A 15146-nucleotide genomic window follows, 5' to 3' on the forward strand; every position below is an offset into this window, starting at 1 on the left:
TCTCGTGATTTTCACATCTGTAGGACTTGACAATACTTCAACAGTGCAATATCCATGTGTATATATTGTTTATATAGGTTTAATTTTTAACATATGGTCAATTAATTATTTTTGTATTTGTATATTTTACATCTACAATTAATGCACAGGTAGGTTTAATTCACACATTTATCTATGAGGCACATACTTTTTATTTATTTATTTATTTATTTTTAAATAAATATCTAAGGCACATATTTGTATATTTCTCATTTATTTTTCGAGGTCTTATAATTTAATTCTTCTCTTGAGAATGAGCAAATGCACCTGACCTAATTCCAAAAGTAGTTCTGATTTTATTTTGAAGTCTAAATGCCCAGTCTTCCTCTTTCACTTCTGTAAAAACACTTTTTTCCAACACTAATGAACAACTGTGTGCCGCTGAGCCTCCCGTTTCAACCTTTTTGAGTTATTACTATAGATCAATAGCATAAATGAAAACAATTTGCGCGTAAACTCTCGTGCTTTTATTTTGAAAGCCACACACCCGGTCTTCCCGTGTGCCACGCGCACCGTAGCGCGTTCCTTTTCACCCGCGTGCTTGTGTGTCCGCACAGAGGGGATCCAGCCGGAGAGAGAAATGCCGTCAAAAATCATATTTGAAACCGAGGAAGAAGCCATGAACGGAGATGCGGACACCGCCGCGGAGACTAAACCGCAGAAGGTGAGGAGAAAAGTCGGTGTCTCGGTGGAGAAGCGACTTAAAGAGCTGGTTTCTACCCTGCCCGGACTCACTGCGTCCATGTTTGACAACATGAGGAGAAACGTGGTGGTTAGCCAGCCGGCTGAATGTCAAGAAACCAGTGTAAACAATCTCCTTATACATGGCACCCGCGGTGTTTGTATGTTTAGGCGATTTAATTCACAATAGGATGCGACTGTGATCCGTTGTAGTTAAGATAAACAGTTTTGAAGCATATATACGTACTAGCTAGCCAGTAGCCTAGTCGTAACAGGTTGGAGAATATCACGTGGCAGTGATGATGAACCCACGTGCTGCTGAGCTGATTGGTAAATCAAACTGGCCTACCGTGTGGTGGGTGGATCACAAGCAGCAGATGATGATGACGTAGTGTACAGCTGTGCCATGTGCTGGATTCATGAGCTACAGTGCTAAGTTAGCATCAGGAATGCGGAGATTGTGTTATTTGAGGACTTTGGTAAAATATTCACATCTCCCCCAGAGTGAGCCAAAAACATCAAGGCAGGAGGTCTTTCCTGCTGTCTGTCCAGCATCCTGAGTCAACTTCATATGAAACTTTGAGCTGTATATGAAAGAATAAATCATAAAAGATTTAAAAAAAAAAAAAAAAATCTGTCAAACATTATATTGGGGTTGAGGTTGGGATGTTTGAGTAGATTTACAGGGAACTGAATAAAGAGATGTCTGTCTGATCCCAAATCATTTGAGCACTTCATTCCAAGCGATGTCTTGTTATACAAGGATACAAGGAAGTTCATTGGTCATTATACATCAGGTTGTATAATGAAATTAAAATGTGGTTCCCTCTTGACTGATTTATTAAACATGGCATTTCTCACATCATCAGCACATTTGCTGATGTATGATGTCACTGATTGTATTCTTCAAGGTCGATATGCTTCTCCTGGGTAGCAGCGTCTTTGAACATCTGCCAGTCTGTGCATTCAAAACAGTCCTGTAGAGACGCTGCAGCCTCATCTGTCCACACCCTAACTGTTTTTACACTTGGTTTGACCCTTTTTGTCAGCTGGATGTAGGTAGGCAGGAGAATAGATAGATATAGATAGATATACTTTATTGATCCCAACCAGGGAAATTCTGGAAAGCAAGGAGATGTGGTCTGACTGGCCAAAATGAGGACGAGGGAGGGCTCTGTAGCTGCCAGGAACATTGGTGTAGACATGGTCCAGTGTGTTGTTTCCTCTGGTGGAGATGTGGACGTGCTGGGTGAATCTAGGCAAAACAGTTCTGAGGTCAGATTAAAATCCCCAGCAACAATAATAACAGCATCTGGCTGTTTTGCCATGTGACTGCTGATGACCTCATACAATTCCTGGAGTGCATTTTTTGAATTTGCATCCGGTGAAATCTAAACAGCAGCAACATTCTCTAGGCAGGTAATTATGTGGGTGTAATTATTTGACATTGTAATTAGCTGCATGACAGACCTCCACAGAAGTTTGCTGTTTTTGTGTCGGCAGGGAAATTACTCTTCCATCACAGGTTTTCATATCACAGGTTTTCTCCCCACGTAGCTCTGCTTTGGGGAAGATGGTCCTGGACTTACGCACACACATACACAAGGACACACATACACGCATCCCTTGAAATTCAACGCCTCATTGGCCCCTCACCCCCTCTCCCTCCCGTTTCAATGCAGTTCGTGGGTGCGGAGCGCCGTAGTGGCTGCATACGGCCCTCGTCTGTGCTGGGACACCTCCCCCTTCCCAAATCCCTTCTTCCTTCCACATGTGCAATGTCTCGAGTCATGTTGTAATGTTTAATTTGTGCTTATTGTGCTGGGGTGTTTTTTCCCAATGCCATGTTGTGCTCCCGTAAGAGCCCAGTTTGACTTTTGACAATTGTGACATTTTCTGTATTTTGGAGATGTATTGATAATGAAGTGAACATGTTGTCATATGTTTCCTGGATCTCATAAGAATGCAGCTTTCTAAGTTGTATCCAGAATCTGAAGGCTCTGCTGTTTGTGTTTATTCCTTTCCTTAGAAAATCAAGAACAAGACCAAGGAGGACAAGCAATTGAAAAAGAAAAAGAAGCTGGAGGAGGCTCAGGAGGAGGAGCCAGACTGTGACCCTCCTGCCCCAAAGAAGAAAAAAAAAGACAAGCTTACTTTGGACCAAGTGGACTGCCACACCGATGGATCCATGGACATGAATGGCAATCTTAATGGTGTTAAAACACCTCAGCAGAAGAGCAAGAAGAACACAGAATCAGATACAGAGGTCAGTACATTGTTGGAGGACGGCAGTGCCACTATTTTACAATACAAATCTCACTGTCTGCCAAACTATTCAAAATATAATCCAAATGTGTTGTTCATTAAGGGAACATTGGACGTAATGCGAGATCCAATATTTCATGCATCAGGGTCAGTTAACATCCTTATTTAGATAGAAAAGACTGGGCTATAAGTAATGCTGCCTTATTTTTTTCTGACTTGTCAGCTATTGTTCTTTGTATGGAATTTTATCTTATATGAGACCTTCTTTCACCATTATTATCCTATCAGGAATTGGGCTTCTGTTTTTAGCACAGCCAAGGCTGGTGACTCTTCTTACTGGCTGAGTCAGTAGTGCAATGGCCATGCAGGCAATTGGTGACAATCAGAATATAGCAACAAAATGGCAGTTGCTGCTGTAGTTTTTTATGTTGATTAAATATTTGTTGTTGCCCTGTTTACCCTATTGAGGTACATTTAGGATTTTGCATAACCTTTTCCTTTCTCCTGTTCTGCTCCTGTCTTTGGGGTTTAGAAGAAAAAGAAGAAGCAAAAGAAGGCAGTCCCTGAGGCAGCAACCAACAGTGTTATGTCTCAGGCTAATGGACATTCCAGCCCAAACACCCCCAGCCAGACGCCTGTCCAGACGCCATCCCAGTCCAGCGATGACTCTGCCAGTGACAGCGAAAAAGAAACAGTAAGCCACTGATAGGGATTATTCACTTTTAAGAGGCCTGTAGCAAGGGCTCCACCCAGAGTCCAGTTTGGCACAGGTGTCCTGGTTGATGTCAGGGACTGCTGTAGATAATGTAGGGATTCTGGGCAAGTGAAAAGGCATAGAGGGAACATTTTCACAAGGCCTCTCTGCTCTATCACTTGTTATTTCAGGACAGATTAACAAAATATAAAATTCAATTTGGCTGTGTATCATACTGTGGATGTGTACGTTAATCACGCTCGATCGTGATTAAATAAACAATAGTATTCATACACAATGTTTGTGGAAGGAATCTTAATATATGTTGGTACCAACTCTGAAAAGCTCTGCGTGAACATTTTGATTGAGAGAATTCAAAGCGACCAGAAAGTGAACACTGGGCTGCATGCAGGCAGTGTGTGCAAATGCAACATTGCCACTACTGCAGTTCCTACCCATGGAATATTTGTCTGGCATTGTGAAAAATAAAAAAAACATAAATATAATACAATATTAGTGCAACACTGCTGCACTTGGAAAGTGGTTAAATTGATGTTTCAGTCCACTGACCTTCTTCAGAGTAAGAAAACATCAGATTCTTACAAGTGTTTACAGGGATTACCATGGGACACATTTCTGCTATTTGCTGAAAGGCTCAGGTGTACACAGGTGAGCCAGAACAAAAGGAAAGGCACGTTTATTTGTATAGCACCTTTCAAACACAATTCATGCTTTACATAAAATTTAAAAAGACATAAAAGCAAAATTTAACAGATGCGATTAAATTGGAGTCAATGAAACCAAACAGAGACAAGGAAGAGAAAATAAAATAAAATCATGTTACTGTTGCAGATTGAGATCTTTGTACATCGGTGTGCAAGAGTCACGCAGTTTGGAGTATACTAGCTCCTCTGTTGGTTTTCTTTCATGTGGTTGCCATGATAACAGAAACTCTGATCGAAGAGAGGTGGCAAAGCTGGAAAAGCTGAACGTGCTTCAACCTTTTCAGCCTTCAGCCTTTAATTAGCTCACATTGTACAACTTGTGTTTTCTGGTGCTGCCGTCTCATGTAGTGTTCGATACACACATTGAGTCTGTCAGCTCTTTCCACATGCTGAAAGATTTTTAACGATTGTCCAGGTCCAAAGTATTACAGGTTTTTATTTTAATTTATGCCCCAAGATAAGTTATTTATATTATCTATAGACTTTTTTTTATGTATGAATAGCTCAGCCATCATTAATATCCTCCAATGTTCATTCCTGACAATAGCTGAACCAGCCTTATTACCTGTCCTGACAGTCATTTGGGAAACATGTTACTTCAGAATAACATCTTAGCTAAAAAGTTACTTCATTGTTCAGATATTTAATCAAATATTGTACAAAAATGTAAACTTTGTAATTGTTATATTTAATTTCTCTTGGCTCAGTATGCCATGATCAGTGAGCCACTGCTTTTCAGTTTTTGCATTGGCATTTGCAGATGTGTTAACTTTTTAAGTTAGCTATACAGAGAGGCACTAATGCAGATAGACAAACATTAACTAGGTTTATTTCTTTAGGAGACTCCCGAGCAGAGGGAAGGAGCCTTTTCCAACTTCAGGATCTCCCAAGGCACCATCGAGCGGCTGAAAGGTAAAACATCATAGTTAAATTTCTTACACCATCATATTCACCTGTCTGACTTAAACATGAAGTGTGAGAGTGGTGTATACTGTGTGTCTGTGAAGGGAGCTGTTTAAGAAACGGGGTTTATCAGCTGTGCAGTCCTCGAGCTGTTATGATAACACCTTGTCAAAACCACAGTTTATAAGATTTATTATGGCTGAAGAATGTTTTTTTTTCTGCATGGGAGTTCTGTGAATGATTTGAGGAACAGTTCACCAAAAACACCAAAAAAAGATATTTTCCCATTCAACCATAGTGCAGAGTATCAGTCAGATAAATTCTGTGTGATTTGGTGAGATTTCCAGCCTGTCTTGCTTCACCCCAGTATAATGGAACTGAATGGGCATTCGTTTATGGAGCTCAATCAGTCAAAAATTGACATGAGGGAAAACTCAGCAGCAGCAGCAGCTCTTCCCAAAACCATGGCATAAATACCCAACATTATCCAACTGAAAGACGTTGAGGATGAGCATGGAAGGGCTTTCAGACACAGTATTACTTATTTTGAACAAAATTCAGATACTTGTGAGTGTTTCAGCAAACCAGCAAAATTGATGCTGGAAATGGAGGTCTGTGGTTTCTGCTGTCAATTAGCATGGACTCCTGTAGCTATTTATATCTGACGGTCAATTTAATGCGGCCACTGGGATGCTTTGGTGTACATTACATAAAAAACATTGATTCACCTTCCTCTTTCTGTGTCTTCTCCTTCTGTTGTCCCCTCTCTGTCCCTTTCAACTCTTCGGTTGCTCTCTCAGCTCGGGGAGTCTCCTACCTGTTTGATATTCAGGTGAAGACGTTTAATCCTGTGTATGATGGAAAGGACGTTGTCGGCCAAGCAAGAACAGGAACAGGAAAGACTTTCTCCTTCGCCATCCCGTTGGTGGAGAAGCTTCAGGGCGATACAGGGGAACGGAGCAGAGGACGAGCTCCCAAGGTGCAAACACACACATGAATCACTACAAACCCTGCTTGTCATTTTGTATGTAGGTCTGAGTCTCTTTTTTTTAAAAAAAAAAAAAAAAATAAAAAAATTCTCTCTCCCTCTGTAGGTTCTGGTGTTGGCTCCAACCAGAGAGTTAGCGATCCAGGTTGCTAAGGACTTCAAAGACATCTCCAAGAGGCTGTCAATTTCCTGTTTCTATGGAGGCAGCTCATACAATCCACAGAGTAAGTCTTACAAACACACACACATCTTTACTCAAACTATTTATTACTTGTTGTGCACAAGGTAATAATATATTGTGTCCTCCTTGCTCCTCTCCTTTAGTCGATGCTATTCGCAATGGCATTGATATCTTGGTTGGAACCCCTGGCCGTATCAAAGACCACCTCCAGAACAATAAGCTGGACCTCTCGAAACTCAAACATGTTGTTCTGGATGAAGTAGACCAAATGCTGGACATGGGATTCGCAGAGCAGGTTGAAGAAATATTGTCTGCATCATATAAGAAAGGTAAAGTAAGCTTGTATGTGGGTTTTTTGAGAATGTGAGTGATGGCTGCAGATGTTTTGTATTTTCCTATAGTTCAGGAGAATCCTCCAAATTACCAACAGAAGTGGCCATTTCAGGATTAGGGCTAGTGTATGTGTGCATGTAGCGTAATGTGTGTGGAATTAAAGTTGTTGGTGAATTTTGCAGAAGCGATTAAGGAAATGCTGACAGCTTCTAAGAACGGAATGGCTGAAAATTCATGAAAGAGTAATATATGCATCTCCGTTTTGAGTTTGTGTGTCTTGAGTGGAATGTTTGATCCGGTCTGTATGATGTTATATGAGTCAGGAAGACTATTTAATGGACTGTGTATGTTTATATGTGTTAAATGAGGAAAATACAAGTTGGATGGTGTGCATAGATGTGTGTAATGTGTGTGTCAGTATAACAGTTAATTCACTCAAAATACATATATCTGTCCATACTTTCTGTAACAACCTTTTTTTCCCCTCCAGACTCAGAGTCCAACCCACAGACATTACTGTTTTCCGCCACCTGCCCACCCTGGGTCTATGACGTCGCCAAGAAGTACATGAGAAAAGAGTACCAACATGTTGACCTGATTGGCAAGAAAACCCAGAAAGCTGCAACAACTGTAGAGGTAAGTGTGTGCTTTGCACGTGTGTGTGTGTGTGTGTTAGAACTGTCAGAGTTGAACAGGCTCACAATCCTCTGTTTGCCATCATTAACACGGATAGCCTTGTTAAAGCCTTGTTAGTCAGTATATGTAACTGTCATTGATAGTTGACATGATGATGACCAAAGTAAAAGAATATAAACTCCAAGCTTACAGTTATCTTGGTTCCACATGAAGTGCTCTGTATTGGCATGTAGCTGTATTATGCTTTTGTACTCAACAAACAGAAAAATGACAATCTCTCTTTTCTCTCTCTGTCTTCTCCTCTCTCTTTTCTTGTTTTTTCTCTCTCTAGCATTTGGCTATAGCGTGCCATTGGTCCCAGCGTGCTGCGGTGATAGGTGACGTGATCCAGGTGTACAGCGGTAGCCACGGCAGAAGCATAGTGTTCTGTGAAACCAAGAAAGAGGCTAACGAACTCTCCATGAATGCATCCATCAAACAGGTAAACAGTAGTGCTGCATCACCCTGTCACTCTGTAGCACTAGGTAGTGAAATCTCCATTAGTCTACAGTGTCACAGTCTGTTATTTAATGACAGGCATGTCTATGGATATTCTCATTTATCCAGGTCATCGTTCTCTTTGGGCAAATTGAATCGTAGGCAACTGGACTTGTATTTGTCTTAGGAAGACGTTTCGCCTCTTATCCAAGGGGCTTCATCAGTTCATGCACATCAGTCTTTCTAGTCCGCACTAGTCTGACTAATTTGCCCAAAGAGAATGACAGGCATCATTTAGGGATAAAGAGCAGTGTCACAGCACCACCAGTTGTGCAGCAAACAGGCTGGGTAAAAACTGACATTGGGCCCTATGTTACCCATTTAGAAAGACGGGTAGTTTGACTGATTGAAAATGGCTTCAGACTTACTTTTATAATCTTCTCATTTTCTGTTGTTAATGTCCATTATATTTAGTCTCTGTTTCATTTTTAATTTGTGAACATTTCAGGGTGCCCAGTCCCTCCATGGTGACATCCCCCAGAAGCAGAGAGAGTTGACGCTGAAGGGCTTCAGGAATGGGTCCTTTGAGGTTCTGGTGGCCACCAACGTAGCAGCCCGTGGGTTAGATATCCCTGAAGTTGATCTGGTGGTTCAGTGCTCTCCACCCAAGGTATGTTGTTTCTTGTGTTATTGGAAATCCCAATAATAGTAAAACCTAGATAGATCTCCTGTGTACCGAGACAGTATTGTTAGCTATTTCAATATTTTCTAATGTTACATATGCCGGTTAACCATATCCTTCCTGTAAAATATTACATTTTTGCCTTCTTGCCTAATATGTTTGGAAATTGAGGTAGCATTTATTTTTTTACATTGGAGAGCAAATGTACCTGTACTGTATTTATAAGAGTATTTACATTATTGCACAAGAACAAGGCTCTTGGACAATGCACGCTGCTTTGTGCAATGTGATGTTGAACCACTCCAACACACATGATGGTGTCACATTAGCTTTTTAACAAGAAAGTATATGATGCTAGTTGGCAGAGGCTATATCTCCACCTATTTCCACTCTTTGTAACAAACCTGGTAGCTCCATCTGAGGGCTGATATTTTGCCATGCATGACTTATTGTTGTTGTCTCTGTCTTTCTGGAGTTGCTATTTGATCTGGGAAATTCGGAGACAGACACAATCGAATTGTTCTCCATTTTAGAACAGCAGCCTGACAGTCACATGTTGGCCTGCGGTTCTGTCACTGTGTTCTCAAAGGCGAGTGCCTGTTGGTTTCAAAGATCAACAAATATAAAGTTTTGTCACGGCATGCTCCACTCCACATATATATGAAGACAGGACTCTGGGCAGTTTGATACTGTGAACATTCCTCCTCTCACGAACCCTGGCTCACTTCGTCCTCTAGTGGTTAAAGTGAGCAACAGTGTTCAGGTGTCTCTCTTTGTCTCCCTCAATTCCCTCCATCTACATTTCTCTCTTTCTCTCCCTCTCTGCCTGTTTTCAGGATGTGGAGTCATACATCCACCGCTCAGGACGTACAGGCCGAGCAGGCAGGACTGGAGTTTGTATCTGTTTCTACCAAAGAAAAGAAGAGGAGCAGCTGCGCTACGTAGAAAACAAAGCTGTAAGTGACTTTTTACATCTTGACTCAGGTGGAGGAAGGAGAGGCATTGTCAGCGATCTTTGTGACTCCAATTCAGATGGATTATTTGTGATTATTAAAGTGACACTTCTTTGTTATTTTGCTAGGGCATCACATTCAAGCGGGTCGGTGTTCCCACTGCCAATGACATCATCAAGTCTTCCAGCAAGGATGCTGTCAGGTGGGTAATTATAGTGACCCTCAGTTTGCTAATGTGAAGTAGGACACAGTCCTCTAATTAAATGTATGAATCCAGTCAGCTGTGTGGCTGACAACAACACAGCAACCTGTTGCTTTACACAGTTGAGAACATAAACAGTGACAAACATGTAATACTTGGACTTTTTGCCAGTATAGCATATAAGTGCTCCTGTCCTCTTAAGATAGATAGATAGATAGATACTTTATTCATCCCGAAGGAAATTCACAGTTTTCAACAGTATCCACAGATTACAAGATTAAATAAATAAAAAATAAAGAATAAAAGATGACACTAGAGATCTAAGTACCCAATGTGCAAATAAACGTGTGCATAGATGTATACAATGTGCATAGATGTGGGCAATGTGCAAATTTACAGTATAAACAGATGATAAATAGCAGCAAGCAATATATACACTATAAACAAGGAATATATAAAAAATAGAAATATGAACAATTTAAACAGCAGAGAAAAAATAACCTAAACCTTAATGTAATGTTGCTAATATAGTTTTACTATCAGCTAATGTGAGGGCTTGAACTGTCTGCCACACACTTTGGTTAATGATAATGGTGGTGGTCATTTCTCTTTCGGGGGCAGCAGGTAGGCCTAGCGCTTGGGGAGACGACCTTTTAGCGAACACAGGTTGACCCACCTGTGTCTTCTTGAGAAAGTCACTGAATCCCTACCAGCTTCAACTGATAGCAAAGCACATTGTTATATTGCAGAGAATAAATTGCATCTTATTTTTTCCAGGTTCCTGGACTCTGTTCCTGTCACAGCCATCGGGTATTTCAGAGCGTCGGCTGAGAAGCTGATCGAGGAGAGAGGAGCAGTTGATGCCCTGGCTGCTGCCTTGGCCCATATTTCTGGAGCCACTAGCTTGGAACAGAGGTCACTGCTCAACTCAGATGCTGTGAGTTATAGACACAGATGCACTCTAGTTAATCTGGCGCTACTGCCATCTAACAGAGGTCACTGGCCAACTCTGGGAAATAGATATGCTCACGTGCATGAAACAAGATGGGCTTGATGGATATGTTGCACAGAAATACTTACCAGGCACATTTCCCTTTCATTGCACTTCTTATTTAGTGTATGCCTTTCACTTACTTGATCACAAGTGTGTTGTGCCCCTGGGTTCTGCATGAAATCAGCTACTCATCATACATAATAGAATGTATTTCTCCTCTGCCAAGCAGTTTGTCTCACTGAATGTTGCTGCTCGCCTGTCTACCTGCTTGTCTTTGCAGGGTTATACCACTCTGCAGTTGGTGTGCTCTCAAGAGATGCATAACCTGGGCTACGCCTGGAGGACCATCAAAGACCAGCTAGGAGAGGACATGGAGAACCACATCCACAGAATGACCTTCCTCAAGGGCAAAACAGTAAGTAGACAGACAAACACACATCTGCAGTTTTTTGTTTACATCATTTTTGTAGATCACATTATTCAGTAGGCTCTTAATAATTTATTTTTTTCTTCAAAGTGTGTACTTTAATGTAGATAAAACATATTTTCATCTAATAGCCATATTACACTGCATATATAATTAGCACATAAACAGCAACATTTCTGTTAACAGAAAATGCTATATTAAGAGCTTGGCAGCTCTGGTAGCTCAGGTGTGCATTGTGCCTGTTGTGGCTCTCAGTCCAATAGGACAGAATACACACAGAATGACCCTTCTCAAAAACAGAACAAGACACACACACTTCCAATCTCACTCTGTCTTGTGTGTTTCTAACAGGGAGTTTGTTTCGACGTCCCAGCTGACAAAGTCAAGCACATTCAGGTAAGAAAGCAAGAAACATTAAGTGAAAGCAGCTCCAAGTAATATAGACACAAATTGAAATAAAAGAATAAAATAAAATCACTCCTGTCATTCCCTGCTGTAGTTGACAGTTGAAAGTTGGGCCATCCCACCAACTTACTCTAATTGATGTTTCAATAGGAAACCTGGAAGGATGGTCGGCGTTGGCAACTAACTGTTGCTACAGAGCTCCCGGAGTTGGAGGAGAAGCAGTTCAGCAACCGCGGTGACAAAGGCTTTGGCAGTGGTAACCGTGGTGACAGACGAGGAGGCTTCAGAGGTGGAAGGGGGCGAAATTTTGGAGGAAACGGCGGTCGAGGAAATGGGTTCCGCAACAGCAGTGGTGGCTATAACAACAACAACAACAACAGAGGAGGACAGAAACGCAGCTTCAGCCAAGCGTTTGATTATTGAAAACCTCAGCTCTGGACTCTTGTGACTGGCTGTCACTCCTCTGGACTGGCAGGGAGTTTTATCCATTAACTTCACAATGTGTTTAAAAAAAAAAAAAAAAAAAAAAGTCTGTTATCTAAACATTCTGACCCAAGTCTGACAGGGAGAATCAAGGTTGAATGGCATTTTCTTTTCCTAGTTTCAGAAAGCTATGAAAAGACAGTGTCCAAAGGCTTGAAGATCATGTTTTCTCCTTGTATTAATACAGCATTTAGTGTCAGTGGTGGTGATTTTGTAATGCCTGATGTTGTGTTTTTCTAAGATTACACATTATTTGAAATCCAGTAAATGACATGTTTGTAACACCTGAATTTTCTCCAGATAAATTAACACAGTGCTCAGCTGCGTTTTTTTAAATAGCGGAGGTTCAGTGCTGAAAGCGGCATTGTAAAATTTATCTGGCACATGAACAAAACAAGAGCTTAAAATCTAACATACAGAGATCATTCAGATGTTAGGACTATGACGTTGACTGCATTTTTTAGTAAAGTGTTACTCTTTTTATAGTGGGTGTTTGGGGAACAGTCTGGCGGAAGTTAGGCTCAGGCCTTTGGAAAATACATCGAACACCATTCTTGAGTACCACGTAAAAAAGGCAAACAATCAGAGGTTATTATTCTACCACAAAAAACATATGTAAAGACACTGTCTTGAAATTGAACCACATTAAACTTCAGATATCAAGTTTTTGTGCACTACATAACATGGGAAGCCTGTTTGTAAGTGTGATTCCCGCCTGATGCTTTACTGAGACCTCTCTCCCCAAAAATTTATTGGATGATTGCTTTGCAATCGCCTCTATTTAATACCTGTGTCTATACTGCATCCATTCATTGGAATGAAACTACCTATTCATTAAAGGTGGTCTTGCAAACAACGAGTTTCTGTCTGTCATGGAAATTACGGAGTGGAAATGACTTTGACAAAGTGCAAATTATGTTTTAGAGGACAGTTAATTTATGCATTAATAAATATCCAGCAAATCTGTCTACATAAATTATCACTGTAAAGATGAGTGACAGGAGAATTCGCATGCACTTTACTGAAACTGTAAATGGCAGGCACACTGCAATACATTAATTAGATCACAAGATCATTTAAAAACCTTTACCTTGCTTTGAGATAGGTCAAAATTGAGTTAATATGCAGTTTGAGCGCCATCTCACTCACTGACCTGCCGTTACGCAAGCCAGCTGGCACTACAGCCCTTCAGTGTTGGAGATAGAGCTTTTTTGCCTTGAATTGGCATGTAAGGTATGCAGCCTAGGGCTGTAGAATAGCACACATCTTTGTATTTGATGTAGACTCTAGAAAAATGAAGTTGTCGATTATATGTAATGGCCATGAGCTTTCAAGGTGAGTATCTGAGGTTGAAGCCCTTAATTAGTGTTCCGTATGCTGAATTTAAATTTTGCTCATTTATGCGAAGAGCCATAAAAACTGGAATCAACTGGCATACCATATCATCCAGGCGCTACTTAGTAATAAAGGAAGTGAACAAGGTGATTCCAAAAATAGTGTCAAGAGCTTAATTTGCCCTGTGGACATTTGGTCGTGCCCTTTCAAAAACTGTTGGGTGTGCTGTACCCATAAGGGTTCCAGACATAATACAGAAAGCCATCCTGCTATTGAGCCACAATCATCAGAGATCTGAGGTATTTAAACACCTCATCCACGTCACTGTTGGCTTTGGAGGTCTGCACAGATTCAGTTGTTTTCATACAGCAGCAGCAGCATCACAGTGTTACTAGGTGTTTTCTGTTCATGTGCATATTGACAGCACGGAGTGGGATGTGAAGATGCATATGGACTGCTGATTCTGACCTCTATGAACTACTGGCCAGCACACTGACTACATACAATCATCAGTAAGACTTTTTTTTGGATAAAATGTTGATCTATTTCGACCTCACTCAGACCGTCACCACGGTCTTCACCTTGAATGATGCCATCCTACTACCTATCCTCGAGACCTTATGTCAACAAAGTCATGTGACTGACCTCAGGAGGCGCGGCCCCGAGTCTATAAGAGGTTCCGGGTGACGTCGCCTCCGCCTCTTTGCCTTACTCGCCTCATCCGAGACCGTGAGTATTACTGTTTCCAGACCCCACCATCAATCCGTCACTACGGTGCAGGTGCCTAGTGTCCCTGTGGGTTGAATGGGCGTCGGTGAGTTTCTGGTGTTTAATAGCGCAAACGGCCGATGACGAGTCCGTGTTTATTCCTGCTCGTTACAGGTGTCTTCCAGTGTTACGTCTGGTTGGAGCACGGTGAGCGGTGAGCGCTGGTGAGTGAATTATTACCGTTTTGCATAGCACAGTGTGCAGTTTTCGAAGTGTTCATTGACATTCTTTCTATTGTTTTGCCCCGCTAATTGGCTGTTTGCAGTGAGCGGGTGTCTGTGGGGACAGTCCCTCGTGCGTTCGCGCACGCGGCAGGGACGCCACATAATCAGTTTTCCTCAGGTAACGTCTCTGTGTTTATTAGCTGCCCGAGTAGTGTGATGAATCACTCAGGGCTTTGAAATAAGTGATTAACTGATTAATTTGATTAATTTTGTTGCTCTTCATACACAGGATTGTGTTGATTCACTTTGTTTTTGTTCCCCTGTTCGCAGTGGGTTCTTAGTTTAAAGCGAAATCCAGGTGATTTTTTGGCCTTGGAAAATCCCCCGCTGTCCGCAGTGTGGTGCGTTTTGTGTTACATTTACATTGTCTGTCAACTGCGAGATGGCCTCCCAGTGGTGCAGATACTGCCAGGTGGACATGGATCCCCGCGATGGCCACAGGGAGTGCCCCCACTGTTTGGGTGTGGCACACCTGGTGGAGGATATCGAAAAGCCATGCCTGGCAGCTGCGGAGCTTCCCCTGGAGGAGCGCAAGCGCAGAGCCAAGATGGTGGAGGAGACGGCTCGGAAGAAGGCGGCCCTCCCTCCTCCGGAAGTGGGGGGCAGCAGGCATGGCTCAAAACAGAGCAGGAGTCGCAAGCGGGTGCACAGCCCCGAGCACCATAGAGGACGGGGCCCTGAGAAATCGGCCTGGCCCGGCTCAGAACAGCAGGGACAGCCTGAGGATGCCCAGCTAAAAATTCTGGCTGCT

At 42.0% G+C, this 15146-nt stretch overlaps 1 protein-coding gene across 1 annotated transcript; it reads left to right on the forward strand.

Annotated features, from left to right (window-relative positions):
• Positions 1–526: 526 nt before the first annotated feature.
• Positions 527–12149, forward strand: LOC115356419 (nucleolar RNA helicase 2-like). Its single transcript, XM_030047577.1, has 16 exons — positions 527–703; positions 2750–2986; positions 3518–3679; positions 5244–5316; positions 6108–6286; positions 6402–6519; positions 6620–6805; positions 7300–7445; positions 7777–7926; positions 8431–8592; positions 9441–9560; positions 9686–9759; positions 10537–10696; positions 11034–11168; positions 11532–11576; positions 11736–12149. Exons 1-16 carry the CDS (start codon positions 620–622, stop codon positions 12006–12008), a joined length of 2304 nt encoding a protein of 767 aa, XP_029903437.1. The 5' UTR covers positions 527–619; the 3' UTR covers positions 12009–12149.
• Positions 12150–15146: the final 2997 nt, after the last annotated feature.

The sequence above is a fragment of the Myripristis murdjan genome, chromosome 3 (genome assembly GCF_902150065.1).
Source record: "Myripristis murdjan chromosome 3, fMyrMur1.1, whole genome shotgun sequence".
NCBI lineage: Eukaryota > Metazoa > Chordata > Actinopteri > Holocentriformes > Holocentridae > Myripristis > Myripristis murdjan.